Source organism: Xenia sp. Carnegie-2017, unplaced genomic scaffold (assembly GCF_021976095.1).
Source record: "Xenia sp. Carnegie-2017 unplaced genomic scaffold, XeniaSp_v1 HiC_scaffold_4, whole genome shotgun sequence".
Taxonomy (NCBI): Eukaryota; Metazoa; Cnidaria; class Anthozoa; order Malacalcyonacea; family Xeniidae; genus Xenia; species Xenia sp. Carnegie-2017.
Window position 1 is genome coordinate 2044771 of NW_025813504.1, and position 14131 is coordinate 2058901.

The window sequence follows — 14131 nt, forward strand, 5'->3', positions numbered from 1 at the left end:
CCTCATATAACGTTAAAAAAACTAATCTTATTTCATCATTACTTGTTAATGTACATTGCCATATAACTTAGATCATTGATAAATGTCATGGACATCAAATGCCCCAAAATGAAACTTTTGCTACTTGGCCTTGGCTACACGGCTAGAACGTTAATTGGGGTGGGGTAGTGTGCTGACTATTCATATATTTAGAAGTGTCCGACCGGTTTTTTTGAAGCTAATTCACTTTTAAAAGAACTCCGTCGGACAAAACTGCGTTTATTAATATACACCATATAATTGACGTTCTAGCTAAGGCCATGATTCCTAACCTTATCATTCAATGAAGGAATGTGGTGAAGCGGAGTTGTGATGTTCCTGACATTAGCGTCCAGACTCTAGCGTCCAGAATCACCGTTATTGCGGGTTTGACTTTAAACAAGCATTGTCCAATTTTCGGCCAGCCAATTACGATCCTCACATTTCAGACTTCTCGAAGCGGACAGGTTTTTTCAAGCAAAGGCAATCTACACACCTTTTTACAAGCTGAAGCAAACTGTAAGGTGCCGTAATTTCCGTTTCTCGGTAACTTCCGGAATGGTTGAAGTTTAGCCATCGAATTTTGCACATTCATAAAAATTAAAAGTATTGTGATGAACATAGTGTGAACATGAATAATATGAGCTAATTTGCAACATTGGTAAATGTATAAACGTGGTACATAATGTCAATGTGAAATGTAAAAGTGTATTAAGATTTCTTGGCTAAGGTGTGTTTTGAAATGGCTCGAGCGCGCTTTTTACCATGTCACGTGTAGCAATTGGTGAATGTCGTTGATTTATTCGAAATATGTACTCCACTATGCTTCGATGTTCAGCGTCTTACATCAAGAATATGTGTTATATGTCCAATATTGTTTATAATATAAATAAACACGGTATGTTTATGAGCTCATTATCATCGAGTACAAAGGATTCGTTGCCACAAACAGTCAAAACAATAGAAAGTTATTTGAAGCAGAAAGACATAGAATACCAACATGGTCATACAACTATTATAGCAAAATGTCCCTTTTGTGTAACTACAAACAGTGCGACATCAAGGAAGCAAGGTGGAAAGGAATCTTACAGCTTGTTTGTAAACAAAACAACTGGTTCTAATGTGTGCAATACATGTGGTGTATCGGGAACATGGAGTCAACTTAAGGTATTTCTTACTTTACTGTTGTGTTATGTGCAAGATGTGTATGACACATTGTGCATGGTACAAATTGGAAATTTTATAAACCTGTGACCAAAATTTGAAATTGGTTTTAATAGGCACCCCTTGTAAGGTGTGCCATGTACAAAGTTTCCAGTCTGGGCCAATGAAAAATAATTTTTACCTCCCTCAGCAGATTGCTACAATTCCCTGAGAACAGGCAGCTATAAATATCTTACAACATTTGGGTGCAATTTCAACATGACTCGTTTGGGGGATAATGAAATGATAAAATGGCATGGTTATAATCAGGCTTGATTTGTTAAAGACCGGTGTCAATATTTTTTCAAAATTTTTAGATGTGTTTATAAATTCTTTATTTGTGACTACATTGTTAAGAAACACAATTATGTATTTCTTTACAAGTATAGAAATCTTCCACAATTTCACTATTTTCTTGTAAATTTGTATTTCTTATAAATTGCTCCTTTTAAATGGTTATTAACTTTAGTCTTAAGTACTTTTATTTAAATTTGTATTTGCAAAAGTATTTTGAAGGCTCATAAGCTGGTCTGCTTGACTGCAAGTTTTTATTTACACTCTATCAATTTAAGTTATACACAGGTAATAATATACAACCAACCATAGACAACCAACCAGGCTAGTTTGAAAGTAGTCTCTTGTTTATTTCATGTGTTTATCATGCTTACCATGATAAGTTGTATGCATGAAGTGCTCCACCTGCACAAGTTTGAGAATTCACAAAATGGCCACTGAAATGAAAACATATGAACATATGTATGTGTTGTAGATGTAGATTGTCCAGGTTAGTATAGTCCTGAGAAGGACTGTTTTTGTTGTTGTTGACTGACGTTTTGACAACCTTAGAGGTAGTCATCTTCAGAGTCAAATGAGGAGTAAACATCAGGTTAGCCATACGTGTTATCTGGTTCTTACGTCATTGTATTGTGTGTACAATAAATGGGTCGGTGCAATTGTGTACTGTCATTTTGAATTAGTGTGAAGTGTGATGTTTGTAGTTGTAATGTGAAGGTGTCAATTTTGTATTGTCATTGTGAATTAGTGTGAAGTGTAATGTTTTTAGTTGATTGTTTGTTTGTATTGTGAATAAGTCGTTTGTAAGTTGCCGGTAATTGCTGTGATCTGTTCAGGGGGGTTTGTTCCAAGTTGGTATGTAATGATACTCCCAGGCTCAAACCATTTACTTTAACATATTTATGGTTAATCTGTTCATATATCATATTCAAAGTTTCTTGCTTCTAGTTGTGGATAAGTGAGAAAAAGCATCCTTTGAATGAAGAAAAGAGTGAAATAACAGCAAGTAATGATAACCCAGGAACCCTTGAGAAAGTTGTACATCTTTGGAAAAATACAAAACCTTTTGATGAATGTACAGACTCGTTAAGAAAATATATTTTGAGAAAAATTGAAATACAGGTAGACTTGATTTTCTTCTGAAATGACGGCCAGGTGTTTAAATTGCCATCTCAACATTGCAAAAAGCTACCATTTAAAGCTGGAAAATTAAAACTTACCTTGCTCAAATTTGAAATAGTGTATTCTCATAGTTAGGAAAAAAAATTGGACAGAACTGAAAAAACTAGCTTGCTATGCTATTTTAAATTCGTCTGTGTACAAAGTTTGATGTTATTAATTTTGTGTAACATGTGGTATGTGATTATGTGAAATGCCCTTTGCTTTTTTTATCATCCTGAAAACTAGAAAGAATAACGATCTTAATTACTGATGAAATTTCATTAAAGTTGAGTATGTTTTCTATTTTAGTCATTGTCATCTGAAACCATGAAGCTGTACAAGGTTCACACCATACTGAACAAGGTACTTCGCCATCACTCCCACCATTCCCCCTTGCCTAAAGGCATTGACTTTTATTAAGTGCTTTAATCGCGTTTACTTTACTTTCTAACAGTGTTTATGACGTAAAGTTTAAGAGCTAAGAACCAATAAGCCCTCATGATTTTGAGGAAAATATTGTATGAAGCTCGACTCAAATGTTCTTTTTTGTGTTAGTTTTCGTCTCCGGATGGCTCTCAAAAGCAGCAACTATGTCTTGCGTTTCCATGGTTTAATTACGAGAGAGATAAGTTGTGCGGGATAAAGCTTTTTAAGGTGCGAACGAAAGAGGAAGATGTTGCACTGGAACCAAGGTAAAATGTCTGCTTAAAATTTGTAACATACATGATTAGGCAGCTTTTGTTAAATATATTTCCGTTAAAATATTATACAACGAGTCATTCGGACTATTCCAAATAATTCTTTAATATGCTAACACCAAAATTGAAGAGAACAGTAGAAAGTAACTGTTGAAATGTTTTTCCTTGATTATACTTCAAATCACTTTACATCGCAGACATGGTTTACCCAGCGTGTTTGGATGGCATACTGTACCGACGAACGCCAGAGAGATTGTTCTTACGGCAGATGAGTTTGACGCAATGGCTGTATTTCAGGCAACGTCATCTCCTGCCATTTCGCTTCCATTAGGACTTTCATCATTGCCTCCCGAAGTGAGTTATGAGTAATACTTGACTCAGTTGGGCTTAGGACTACACATGGAATAATTGCTCTGCTTTAAAAACTGTAGTGACGCTTTAAAAACTGTAGTGACGCTTTAAGAACTGTAGTGACGCTTTAAAAACTGTAGTGACGCTTTAAAAACTGTAGTGACGCTTTAAAAACTGTAGTGACGCTTTAAAAACTGTAGTGACGCTTTAAGAACTGTAGTGACGCTTTAAAACTTGGTGACTTTAAAACTGTAGTGACGCTTTAAAAACTGTAGTGACGCTTTAAAAACTGTAGTGACGCTTTAAAAACTGTAGCGACGCTTTAAAAACTGTAGCGACGCTTTAAAAACTGTAGTGACGCTTTAAAAACTGTAGTGACGATTAATGACGGTAAATTAAGTTATTCAAGATCGATGGCTTACTTGATTTCCATCTGATTCATGCTTTATTCAAATGTTAATTTGAGTGTAGGTGGAATCCATTCTTGAAACGAGCTATCATATTTTCTTGTTCTTAGTTTGCGGATTTGTCAAAATTGATCTAATCTCTTCACTGCATATCACAGAACAGTGATATGCAATGAAGTTAAAAAGCGTGATCCGTTTTCCACAGTCGTTTTGGGATTGGCTTAGTTTTAAATTTTATGTGTACTTTTTATCAAAAAAAACACGATACCATTTTATGAAAAAGGTGTTTTTCTTGGTCTGAAGAATTTACAAAAAATATTGTAGGTGCTTCCACACCTTGAGCAATTCGAAAAAATCATTTTATGGTTTCGAAATGACGTCAGATCAAGACAGGCTGCGAACAGTTTCGCACGAAAACTAAATATTCAACGATGCCATTTTGTGAGGTACACTTATATTCACTGTTATTAGTGATCGACATATTTACAGTTGTATACTTTCCTCTCTCCATTTCATGATTCTCTTGAATCGTGAATTGCTACGTATGCTATTAAACGTAGAGTTCTCAATTTTAGAACGGATAACAATGGACCAGTCAGCGCTCTGGATGCTTTAAATAAAGTTTGTTGTATAATTTTTTCTGAATGCGGTGAATGGTGCGACCCAGCAGTTGAGGATCCAGATTTATGCTGAATATGTTATAGCTACGTAGACGCTATTTAAAACCAATGTTGTTGGTTTTTAAATTCCAAAGAGTAGATTTTCCCCTTTGATGAGCTTTTTTAATGTATTTTAGTTTACCTTAGGCTGGATCCTTCACTGCCCATTACTCGAACCCATTTTTCATTAATTTTACTGCTTTGAAACCTTTGCTTAAGATTAACTTGAGTATTTTTCATTTCATTTACCATGTACATTTATTCCCTAGGGCTGTGATCTGAAGTCAATTCTCTCCAAATCTCAAGCAGCCAGTCATGAGAAAATCGTCACATTTCAACAGGTAGCTACGTACTTCCTCTTCATCAACAGAATACAATTACATTTTCATGTCACACTGTATATTGTCCAATGAATGCCCCTCTTAAATAAACGCCCCCGTTGAAGCATAAGTTTGTAGTAGGGGCTACTCTCCTTATAAACGCCCTTCTCTAAGAGACGTTTCCTCCACTTTGCCACATTATTATAACATCATTGTTATTGAAGATTGTGGATTGGGCTTATAAAATGTGTATTTAGTTGTCGTTTTGTTTACATTTTTACACTTAAGTGATAGACACACTAATAAAAATGAAATACAATCCTTTTTATTAAACGCCCGTATCTATACAATCACCTCCCCATCCCCCCTTAAAATTGTTGGATTTTTTTAACTCTTGGGCGTTTGTTAGGTCATTTGCGGCGTCTGGGACTAGCTTTTCAGTGACCTTGGAAGAATCCATGTTTCAAGTTGTAGCAAATCAACCTTTGTCGGTTTATACTTCAGCCACGTATATAGGTCCATGTGTTTTTAATTAGGGCATTCAATGAAGCAATTTGAGTAGATCAGTTTTCTGGTTCATTTTAAGCCGGACTGTTTTTAAACTGCAAGTTTTTTACTGACACTGTTTTCCCCTGAAACTTTTTATTTTTGCATAAAAGATTTTTAGCCTCCCTGGAATGATATCAAAATTCCCATGAGTTTTTTTCCATTTCTTTCCGATGTTTGAGCCTCTTTGAGGAATTGTAATTTTGTAATTCCAATTACAGATGGATCGTTTCCTAAGTAAGGCCGTTGTTTTGTTGATAATCTGATTTCCTTATCAAGTATTGTTTATATTCTAAACGAGATGAAAGTACCGACTTGAGTTTTGTTTACATTACAGCTTCGTGATGACGTGTACAATGAGTTACGTAACGCTGATCAAGTTGCAGGAGTAAAGGTCAGCGGTTGCCCTGTTTCAATTTTTGATAAGGTCACGAATGTAGGTTTGTTAGGAAATATGGCGCTACAATAATTCCTTGATTTGAGATTCTCGTATGACTGTTCCATGCTGCAAAGCTATCCTTTTATGAATACTCCATATGTCTATCGACATGTTTTTGAATACATCTTTATTAATCTTCTCTTTCTCTATTCTTTTCGCGTTAACGTATTGCTAAGCGTTTAATCGGATAAGTAGAAAATTCCAAGTATAAATTGCTTGTGTTAACAATGTTTTAGCCATTGTATTTTTTACGCCCCCCTGTTCCTTATGACTATTGTTATGAGGAACAGGGGGTGTGAACTGTTAACTATTGTTTTTAATTTTCCATGTTGCAGTGGTCTCGATATCCAAAACTCTCCCAGATTTTAAAAGGTCACCGTCGTGGTGAACTCACCGTGTTTACTGGAGGGACTGGAACTGGTAAAACGACATTGCTCAGTGAACTTTCTTTGGATCTTTGCATTCAAGGGGTGAGAAATGTTTAATTTATGTCCTATTTTGTGCAAACTTTGCAGTATTGTGATGAGTGGGGAACATTCAAACAAGTGAAACATAGTGTAGTGCACAATTTTGCACGGGCGCGGTGAATGCAATTTATGTTCAGTTTTAGTTATTCTTTTTAAAAATTCATTAGACATATTGCCAAAATCAAAATTTTGAGAGATCGTTTTCTCTATTGTAAATTTGTAATATTTGAATGTTTTTTTTCTGTGAAGGATTATTCTTTGGAATACTCGATTTATTCTCGATAATAAGATGTGATAAAATAAGCCAGTTATTACGAAAACAGTGTGAGCTCTTCCATTGCCATGATTTCGAACTCGAACAGTTAATCAAGCAGACTGCATGTTCGCAGATAATTTCTCAAATGAATTTTCAAAACGAACTATTTACTGAAAAATTAGTGCTACTAGGTCTTAACCGTTATTACCTTAATAACGTTGAACTCGGCAATCCACCTTTCCGAAGGTAAACACACGTGTCAAAAATACGAGATCAATCAAATGGTCGGACATAGTATTGTATATGTAGAATAGTGGCATAAAAATGGAAAGAAGATGCTCTTGGGGCATTTGCAAATCTTATTTTAGAAATCCAGAACGACTAATTATAAAGGCAGAAGGTGTAAGAGTAAATAAAAGCCATTTTCCGTTAATTGAAAGGAAAGCTTGGATATGACATGCAATGTGCAGATCTAACGTTGTTACAGATATTAGGAGTGCCGTAACAAATTGTTGATGAGTGTGATATGCATTTGTTAAATCAAGCTTAACAAGACAAAGAGCATGCCAAAAATATATGATTAAAAACTTGCTCAGCGCATCTACAAGCACTATTTTCAAATTAATTAAGAATTAAAATGAGGTTATATAGTTAACTCCACCAACTCTCCAAGTTCATGGTCACGGCAACGACCCACTGGATGTACTAGTAACGATTATGGCGTAAATAGCTCGCTCAGTCACAAATTTTCTAATACATCAACTGAGCATGCCCAGTATGTTTGAGCATGCGCAGTAATCAACTTAACCAGCTGCCCAAGTTGATGGTCATGGTAACGACCAACTGCTTCTACTAACAACAATTTTGAAATAAATAGAATGCTTAGTAACAATTTAATAAAAGAATCATCTGCGCAAGCGCTAGAGCATGCGCAATCTACTTAAACAATTGTTGATAGTCATGGCAACTACTAACTAGATGCACTTGCATAACTTTCGTGGCAATTAGCTGACTTAGTTGCAAATTATCAAAGAAATCATCTGAGCATACGTGGTAATGAAGTCAATCACACCACAACTTTCGTAAGCCTTTGAATTTATGTATATATTTTCCAAATGATTACTTCATATAGTAGATGTCAACCTGCAGTGGAAGCCTGGGTGCGATTAGGTATGAAGTGGCTCAGGGGCCCAGACTTCGGTCGCGACCTCACTCTCCCTGCGTACCCCATGAAAAGCCTATTGCAGGTGATCTTGGGATCTGATGGGCGGAAGCTTGCTATTGACATCCCCAAGTAGAATAGCGTGGAGGGGCCGAAATCTCCTACCGAAACGTTAACAAACGTTGAGACGTTCTAGTGCCCTTACGCTTATGAAAGTATCGGGAAGCATGGACCTAAAACGGGGTTTTTTGCTTTCGAATTTCGTCTTTTATCGTTACAAGAATTCTTCTCATAAAAGAAACTACAACATGCAACGATACTGCAAAGGCTCAAGCAACTTCTGCCTTTTTAACTTATAATTTAAACCATCTTTAAACATGTTTGTACGTTTTTTTACTTGTTACCTTTTTGCAATGTAACTTTTACAATGTAACTCATAACTCTCTCGTGATGAACAAGATCCTCCTTTTAGAATATAATCATGAACGAAAGCATCCATGGGCGTCGTGATAATAAGGGATTATCTAAAGTAAATAGTTTGAACCCGGGAGTATCGTTACATGTTTGTAAATGTAGATCGTCCAGGTTGGTATAGTCCTGAGAAGGACTGTTTTTGTTGTTGTTGACTGACGTTTCGACAACCTTAGCGGTAGTCATCTTATGACTACTTTTTTGACTCTGAAGATGACTACCGCTAAGGTTGTTGAAACGTCAGTCAACAACAACAAAACAGTCCTTCTCAGGACTACTAACCTGGACGATCTACAAACATGTAAGGATTATCTACTTTTAAAGTAGTTTTACGAAGGTAACATTTAATAAGCTAAGCCATTTTATCGTCTAAATTGAATCCTTATGTCATAAACTTTTAATTCATTTTGGATAGTAAATTTCTTTTTACCTTACAATATTTTCATGATTAAATCTAGGAATTAACTTCACTTCTCGAATTATTTTGCGATTAAACAGTACACTAATCGGATTCAAAGGACTTTTTTTGATCGCATAGAGACAGCCGTCTATTTTATTACGTACATGCATGTAGTATGAATTTCATTGCAAGAAACCCCCCTACCAAAGAATATCCAGATCCGATTTTGGCTACATCTAAGTCAGGCTGTAAAGACCCGTAACAATCCTTAGTGCGACAACATGCCAGTCATTAGTGCGACAACATGCCAGTTTTCAAGCTTTCCTTTGATCGTTATGCTTTTTTCTAACGCGAAATAGTTCATATTTATGCTATGGCTTTTTTCAAAATTCACAATTGCCCCAAAACTCAAAAGCATCTATAATGCCACTGTTCCACATAAGCAATACTATGTTCGACCATTTGATTGTCCGAATTTTGTAATTTGATCTCTTATTTTTCACACGTATGGCTACCGACAGAAAAGTGGATTGGTCCAGTGAACCGCACATGCTCATACGATTTCATAATAGCTTAAGACTGAACCAGCGAGTTACTTGGTGTAAGTAGATGTAATTTGTTGTTGTCACGACTATAGATGATTTTTTAATGGTTTATGACCCAGCGAGTTAGTCACTCCCAGCTAGAGCACTGCAATAAGATCCAGTTACTTGGTATGAACTCCACTAATTGGACGAGTGACTGCGCAGGTTTTCAGTCACATGGCATGTTGTTGTACCTCGATAACCATTATCGTCCTGGCTTGCTTCCACAATACGTATAAAAGCAAAGTAGACAATACGCAACTCTAGACATTGCACTGTGGAGTAAAAGAAAATTGTTTACATGTAAACCGTGTACAACTATTTAAATAAGCTATAGCTGGTGAGGTTTATTAAAAATATTTTCATTTACCATAAATTCAATAGACGTTCATCTCATGATGCGTAAGTATAATTAAATGGTTAAATGGGGGTCAACGAAGAAATGAAATGAATGTATTAAACATTTCATGTTTGATTCAAATTAAAAGTCAAAAGGCAACGTTTTTATTTCGAAACATTGCACTATCCTTGGATCCCTATAGTTAATACTGAGTAGACTTATAGTTAATACTGAATAGAATAACAGTCGTTCTCAGGACTCTACTAACCTGGACGATCTACATTTACAAACATGTAACGATACTCCCGGGTTCAAACCATTTACTTTATTACTGAATAGACTATCGGTTCATTCGTTGTCAACCGTTTTGCAAAAAGTGCGTCCTCTGGTGCCTTTCCTCATCTGAATTCCTATTTACTGTGATGTGGTTTAATTGAGTTATTTTTGGACTTTGATATAAAATGTAGAGCTTCCATGTTTGTAGCTACCTGTGGCTTTTAAATCCTCCACCTTCGTCACTGGCTTTGTATTTAATTTATTGACTTTGACGAGTTTTTTTTTGTTCAGGTAAACACATTATGGGGAAGTTTTGAAGTACGTAATGTAAGATTGGCAAAGGCAATGCTGAGTCAGTTTTCAGGGTAAGATGCTTTCACGGTTAAACCATTTTGACAACTTTGTTTTATCAGTGGAGAATCCAAATAAAAATGCCACTGCGTACCTCTCCTGACTGCAAAGGTTTGCTGTATTGCGCTTCTTTTAGTGTGATAGGCAGCTATGTATGCTTAATATTACAATACATGCATGATGAAAACGAGATTGCGCTGTAAAGAGCGAAAAATGAAGTTTCAATTGCTTGATTATGTGTCTCATAAATCTCTCAAATGGTTAATTCTATTTCGTTTTATTTTCTGGTTCACGCATGACCAGTAGTGTAGCCAGCCTCACTTTTTACTCCCGCTTCAAAAATATTTTTGTGTTCACTGACCTTAAGAACAATAGATTTCTAAAGAAATGAAAAATGGTAATCTTTCGCCATTTAAACAGCGGAAGTAAAATCTGCAGGCTGGCTACGCTACTGCGCATGACGCATGATATCTGATGTCTTTAATCATAAGAACATATGTAAAAATAATCCACTCTGCGAACTATACGAAAATGTCTTTTGTTTCACAGCTTGAATCTTGAGAAGAATTTACTTCAGTATAACTACTGGGCAGAGAAATTTGATATGCTTCCAATGTATTTTATGAGCTTTTATGGCGCACAAAATTTACAAGATGTTATTGAGGTATTGGCATTGTTGTTAGTACTATTTAAAGTTATATTGAAGTTTTTGCAACGTTATTAGTCAATACTCTAAATTGCTTTTTTTGCTACTTTGTGGCTAACGAAGGTAAGCCCGAGTTTCAAAGTCTGATTTTCCTGTACTGTCGCGAAATCAAACAAATTATTCTTGAACCAATCAAACTCTTTATTGATCGTTTCACCCGCGATTATCACTAATAACAGGTTTGATGAAACACGAATTACTTACATAATATAATGCAACATGTGAGATTGCATATTGCCGAAAAATTTCGTTGTGCTATTTGGGAACTATTATATTGCGCAAATAAAACCAAAAACTGTTCTTTCGTCCAATTAAGTGATAATCAGGAATATAGTATATTGAATTATACAAAAACCGTGCTCTGAATGCAAAAGGATTTAGTGATTTATTTAATGATTAATGATAATTTAAAACTTGTTGAAACATTGACAAACCAAAAAATAAGTTATTTCAATATTCGAAATCACCGATGTTTTTTGTTTTAAACGAGCCATGATCTGAATGTTGATATTGATATGTTTATTTATATAGAGATTTTGATTTCTAAAATCTGATATGTGAATTTTTAAAAATGATTTCAGACAATGTCTCATGCAGCTTACGTGTATGACATAGAACATGTTATAGTGGATAATCTTCAGTTTATGATATCAAATGCTTACAGGTTTGTTCATTTCTGTGGTTGTGGGAGTAATTGATGAGAATATGTTATTTTTGTGTTGGATAAATACAGTAACTACACTGAAAGGACTATTTATAAGGACATTATTTTGAAATTCAACAACACCTTAACTAAGTACTTATATGTTTGTAGATTTAGATCGTCCAACTCTTTTGACTCTGAAAATGACTACCGCTAAGGTTGTCGAAACGTCAGTCAACAACAACAACAGTCCTTCTCAGGACCAACTAACCTGTACGATGTACATCTACATACATGTAATGATACTCACGAGCTCAAACCATTTTCTTTATAAAGTACTTATGATGCACTAATTTTATGTTCAGTCCAGATCGCTTTCACGCGCAAAATGTAGCAATAGCTGAGTTTCGAAAGTTTGCAACATCCAAGAATGTTCACGTGACGATTGTTATTCATCCAAGGAAGGTAATATCATCGCTTATTATTGTAATAAATACCCTCCCCCTTCACTATATATTTAGGTTGCCACTATTTTTATGATACCTTATGCAACAATGTTGATGATTTTTCCATTATCTCTTAATGAATATATACACTCGAAAGTCCGTGTTTGTATAGGAAAGTGACGATGCAGAGCTACAAACAGCCTCAATTTTTGGTTCTGCAAAAGCTAGTCAAGAGGCAGACAATGTCGTTATTTTGCAGGATAAAAAGGGGAAGAACGGTGGAAAGTATTTGCAGGTATTGTACGCAACTTTTTGGATAAGTAAAAACTATCGTTCCTTACGTTAAGAAATTTTCATTGAGAGTGTTGACGAATTTCGTTTAACATGCGAATCTTGTTAGCAGTTCTTACGCGACGTAAAAGGTTGAAGTCGTTGATAAGGGCTGTTTTTGGTAGCTACGGAAGAATTTCGTCCTGTGAAAAAGCATTTTATTCCTTAGTTTAGATAAATCAAGCTGGTAATTACACCTTTTGCTTTTACGGTTTTTGTTTTTGTATGTTTTTACGCTGTAAAATAGCTCATTTCCTATTTAGTGAGAGTATTACATGACGATAGTTTTTTTAAATGAGTGTTTATAGTTAACGCTGATAATTTGTGGTATCCAAAAAACCACGAGGATTAATACTTTGACTTTTTGAAAGAAACATGCACGCACATCCGACATTTTGTTTTGATGGCACTTTAATCATCTCAAGCAACCACCAAGGAACGGCCACAATACCAGCTAAATAATTCTCAATCTTGAAGTAAAAAGCCCAAAATAACAAGTTTTTAGAAGCTACATAAAAAAATAATTCGGGAAAATGGCGCATGATAGCTAAGAATATTAAAATGAACAACAACGCAAACTATACTTATAACGCGAATGCGCTAACACTCTTGTTTCTATGGTGTTGCCAGAGTTTGTAATTTGGTGACTGACCCATCTATGGAGTTTTTCGACACTTTGTTGTGTACTTCTTAATTATTTTGTGTCGTTATTTTAAATTTAGGTGACTAAGAATCGTTTTGATGGAACGCTCGGTAAAGTTTTCTTAGATTTTGACCCCGATTCACTTACTATGTCGTCTTATCAGAACAAGAATTCTTCACTTGTGCCTTCAAGAAAAGAAAATAAATTTTTAAGAAGTGTGAAACCTTCAAAAACCTATTTTGGCGGGAAACGAGGTGGACAAACCAAAGATGATAACGAAAGCTTCAAAATTTCAAGTGAGATAGAGCCTGGCAAAGAAAATTCAACACACCAATATATTCATGAAGTCGGTGAGTCCAAAACATTCTCAGTTGAGGAGAGATTAAAGGATTCAAAAAACGAAAATCAAAAGTTCAAAGCCTTGCAAATCACAGTAAATGACAAAAACACCACTACAAAATCACAGAACAAGATGGCGTTACCAAAAAATCGTTCAAGCGGTTCAAGTTTAAAAGAACCATACGCTACAGAAAGAAGCGATAAAGCTAAATATGAAATTAAAAATGGTGTGACTTTTCAGTCAAATTCTGAAAACAAAAACGATGATACAAATAGGAAGAATTTACATGAAAATTCAGTTCTCACGGCAAAGTCATTGGTAAAAGTTGAAAGAAACGACAATCCAAATGGGACAACTTTAAAATCAAAAGCCACTCGTTTCTCCGCTGACCAACTTAGTCGCCGATCTTTAACTAGCAAGAAAATATCCGTAAAACAACTTGATATAAACAAAGTATACTTGCAGTGATGTTAAATACTAACAAATTCCTAGATTTTATGTAATTGTAGAACCCGAGAAGATATGTGTATTGTTTTCAGAGTGGTCTAATTCCAAACTAGTTCATAAATAAAACGTCTTCTAAGTAGCTACTCGAAATCAAACGTCTGAACTCTTTCTCA

General features: G+C 35.2%; 1 protein-coding gene across 1 annotated transcript; it reads left to right on the forward strand.

The window, feature by feature from the left end:
* Positions 1 to 24: 24 nt before the first annotated feature.
* LOC124455497 (twinkle mtDNA helicase-like) lies at positions 25 to 14108 on the forward strand. The gene is made up of 16 exons (XM_047006126.1): positions 25 to 1185; positions 2464 to 2637; positions 2986 to 3039; positions 3232 to 3368; positions 3572 to 3728; positions 4457 to 4578; positions 4708 to 4753; positions 5061 to 5132; positions 5995 to 6051; positions 6432 to 6566; positions 10344 to 10417; positions 10953 to 11067; positions 11691 to 11773; positions 12118 to 12217; positions 12371 to 12493; positions 13251 to 14108. Exons 1-16 carry the CDS (start codon positions 829 to 831, stop codon positions 13977 to 13979), a joined length of 2535 nt encoding a protein of 844 aa, XP_046862082.1. The 5' UTR covers positions 25 to 828; the 3' UTR covers positions 13980 to 14108.
* The last annotated feature ends 23 nt before the right edge of the window (positions 14109 to 14131 follow it).

Bases quoted from the DNA above. Each gene is read 5' to 3' on its own strand.
- LOC124455497 (XM_047006126.1), top strand. From the start codon at position 829: ATGTACTCCACTATGCTTCGATGTTCAGCGTCTTACATCAAGAATATG. The intron at 1,186-2,463 runs GTATTTCTTACT...TCTTGCTTCTAG, and splicing joins GAACATGGAGTCAACTTAAG to TTGTGGATAAGTGAGAAAAA. The intron at 3,369-3,571 runs GTAAAATGTCTG...TTTACATCGCAG, and splicing joins GATGTTGCACTGGAACCAAG to ACATGGTTTACCCAGCGTGT.